Below are 2,962 nucleotides of genomic sequence, written 5' to 3' on the forward strand. Positions count from 1 at the left end.
CAAATCTGGCGAAACATCTGCTTCACGTCCGCGGTTAGAGCGATCGCTTCGGCGCGGAACCGAAGCAGGATGGCGAGCAGGTCCTGCTGCAGCTTCGGACCGCTGAGCAGGGTGTCGTTGATCGACAGACCGTCCGGGCCTCGCGAGGACGCGTTGAACACTACCCGCAACTTAGTGGTAGTGCTATCGAGTTTATACACACCGTGGTGCGGTAGATAATAAATGTGGCCATCCGACGGGAATGGATTGCAAATTACCTCCATGTGTCCGCTATCGAGATAGTCCCGCATGAAACTATTGTAACCAGCTCTGAACTCCGGATCAGATTTAAATCGACGTTCTAGTGCGCGGAGACGACTAACCGCAATGGAGCGCGAGCCGACGAATGTAGGAGGATCCGACACGAACGGGTACGAGACCACGAAACGACCCGAGGGGTCACGATACGTGGTCTTGGCGAAGATTTCTTTGCAGCGTCGATCCTCGTCCGAACAAGAAGCGTCCTCCGGCACCTCCTCCAATTGCCAAAAGCGACCCACCGATGTCGCGATCGACTCGAGTGTAGTCGCGAATGACCTCAGGGGCGCTGCCTGGACTGATGGGGATACCGCGCCCGTCAGAACCCATCCGAAGACTGAATTGAAGGCGTCGGGTTCTCCCCTTTCCCCCTTACGACGGCCCTCCCGTAGCACCGACACAAACGAGTCCGCCCCCAGGAGGATGTCAACACCGCCGGGCACGAAATATTCGGGATCCGCGAGCGGCAATCCCTTCAAGTGTTTCCACGGCTGGACCTCCACCTTGTCATTAGGCAGCGGCGAGGTTATGCGCGAGAGGACCGTAGCCTCTATCGAGAACCGAGTGTCGTCGCGACCGCGCGCGCGGATCACGAGGGAGATGAGGCCCCTCGTCGTGGCCGCCCTGGCTTCGTTTATCGCCAACACGGTTGCACTGTGTTTGGTGCGACGAAAGCCGCCCTTTCGGAGGCAGTCCTCGGTAATAAAGTTGGCCTGACTCGCGCTGTCCAGCAATATGCGTACGGGGAACGCATTGCCACGCGCGTCTATCGCCTCGGCTCGTACGGTGGACAGGAGGACGATTCTATTGGCCATCAGGCTAGTCATTGTTACAATCGGCGCATCCTCCGACCGAGGAGCAGGTACGGCGTCCGGTTCGGCAGGAGTCGCGCTAATGGGTTCGGGCTTAGGGGTAGTATTAGAGCTCTGCTCGTAATGCAGAAGCGTATGATGCTTTGTGCCGCAGGACCGACATGCCCACGCGGACGGACAGTCTTTCATGCCATGCCCCGAGCGCAGGCAGTTGAGGCACAATCTCAAGTCGCGAGCCTTAGCCTGCCTCTCTCTCGGCGAGAGTTTTAAAAACTGGGAGCACTTCGGCACGTAGTGAGACTCCTTACAAACGGGGCAATCGGCCGCGTTAGTCACGAACGAAGAGACCGGTGTGGACTTGGTTTTGGAGGACGGGCCCGCGACGGCCTCGAGAACCCGACAATGCTCCGCTAGAAATTTCGTGAGTTGTGTATATCGCGGTATCTCCTCAGCCCGGTGAGCCGACTCGAATTTTTCCCGAAGGAAACGAGGAAGCTTGTCTAACAAAAACTTCAGTAGGATAAAGTCCCATGAATCGGTAGGGAAATTCATCAATGCGAGCGCGCGCGTGTTCTCGGTAAACGTATCTAATAAGTGGTGAAGAGCCTCGGCCGTCTCCGCCTTCAATGGCTTTGCCTCGATTATCGAATTCAAGTGATGGTCCGCTAACCTTCTCTTATTCCGGTATCGATCGACCAGCGAGTCGTAAGCGATCTGATAGTACTCATCGGAAAACGGCAGGTTTTTCACCACGTTGAGTGGTTCCCCTTTGAGTGAAGCCAGCAGATACTGGTATTTCTCTATCGCGGAAATCTGCTGGTTGTGTATCGACGCGTTGAACAACGCGATGAAGGAAGGCCACAACGTAAGGTCGCCGGAAAACTGCGGTAGCGGGATCTTAGGCAACTTGACCACCGAGGCCTGACCCGAGGGCTGTGCCGGCGCGCCTCCGAATGGCGCGCCCGTTTCACGGTGATATCGACTCTTTACGGCGTAATGCATTTGATCGAAACTGGCTCGGATTTCGTCCTCGACCTCGAAATCCGCCGCTTCTTGGATGACCTTCAGGTGGGTGGCCTCAAAATCGTCCGCGATCTTCGCTACGCTCGAGTAGCGAGCGAGGAAGGTCGCTCGTATTGCCGCGTCGGTCGCGGCTTGTAGGGAGAGGTCGTGTATTTCTTGCATACGCCGATTGCATACTTCGCGACGAGCATATGCGTTTTTCGACATGATGCAACAAAGGGGTCGTCCACCACAGACAGACGAAGCTAAGAGCGAAGGGTAAACGACAAATAGGCAGTCGGAGGCGACGGCAACTCGAACCAACAATATCGAAACCCGGCGAAAACAATCACGAAAGTCAGGTCGCCAAGGTGAGGGGTAACGGACGGCTCCGTTCGGTGCTCGCGCAAGTCCTGAGAGAATATTCTCGATAATATTCCTCGAGTTGAACGCGGAGAATAGCAGCCGTTGGATTAGCGCGATAAACACGCGTCGCAGAGTTCGAAAGGCAAATATTCTCGATTGGTGACAATAATATTGCCGAGCGATGGTACTCTCGGACGGATCACGAATGTCGGGATAATACAAGTGCTGGGTCGGGCGGTACGTACCTCGCAACGACGTAAACACGAGCGATGCTCGAGACTATACAGAAAAACAACGCGCGCGAGACCGGCCCGTAATCGAAGGCCACGGCCGTTGTCTCTATGCGCGAAAGTATCGCTGGCCCGGAATACTCGGATATTCGACCGAATATTTCGGTTACGATCAAGTCAATTAAATGGCGACTAATTACCGCGGCGAGCGCGGATTCGATTTTAAGGCGATTAACGGCTGCGGCCCGAGCTATG

General features: G+C 55.6%; 1 protein-coding gene across 1 annotated transcript; it reads right to left on the bottom strand.

Annotated features, from left to right (window-relative positions):
- Positions 1-26: 26 nt before the first annotated feature.
- Positions 27-2,339, bottom strand: LOC112458597 (the record flags this gene model as incomplete). The annotated part of the gene is made up of 1 exon (XM_025022324.1): positions 27-2,339. A coding segment is annotated over exon 1 (2,313 nt), but the record flags the coding sequence as incomplete, so codon positions are not given.
- Between the last annotated feature and the right edge of the window lie 623 nt (positions 2,340-2,962).

Source organism: Temnothorax curvispinosus, unplaced genomic scaffold (assembly GCF_003070985.1).
Source record: "Temnothorax curvispinosus isolate PA1 unplaced genomic scaffold, ASM307098v1 QBEX01000849.1, whole genome shotgun sequence".
In the NCBI taxonomy this organism is placed as follows: domain Eukaryota; kingdom Metazoa; phylum Arthropoda; class Insecta; order Hymenoptera; family Formicidae; genus Temnothorax; species Temnothorax curvispinosus.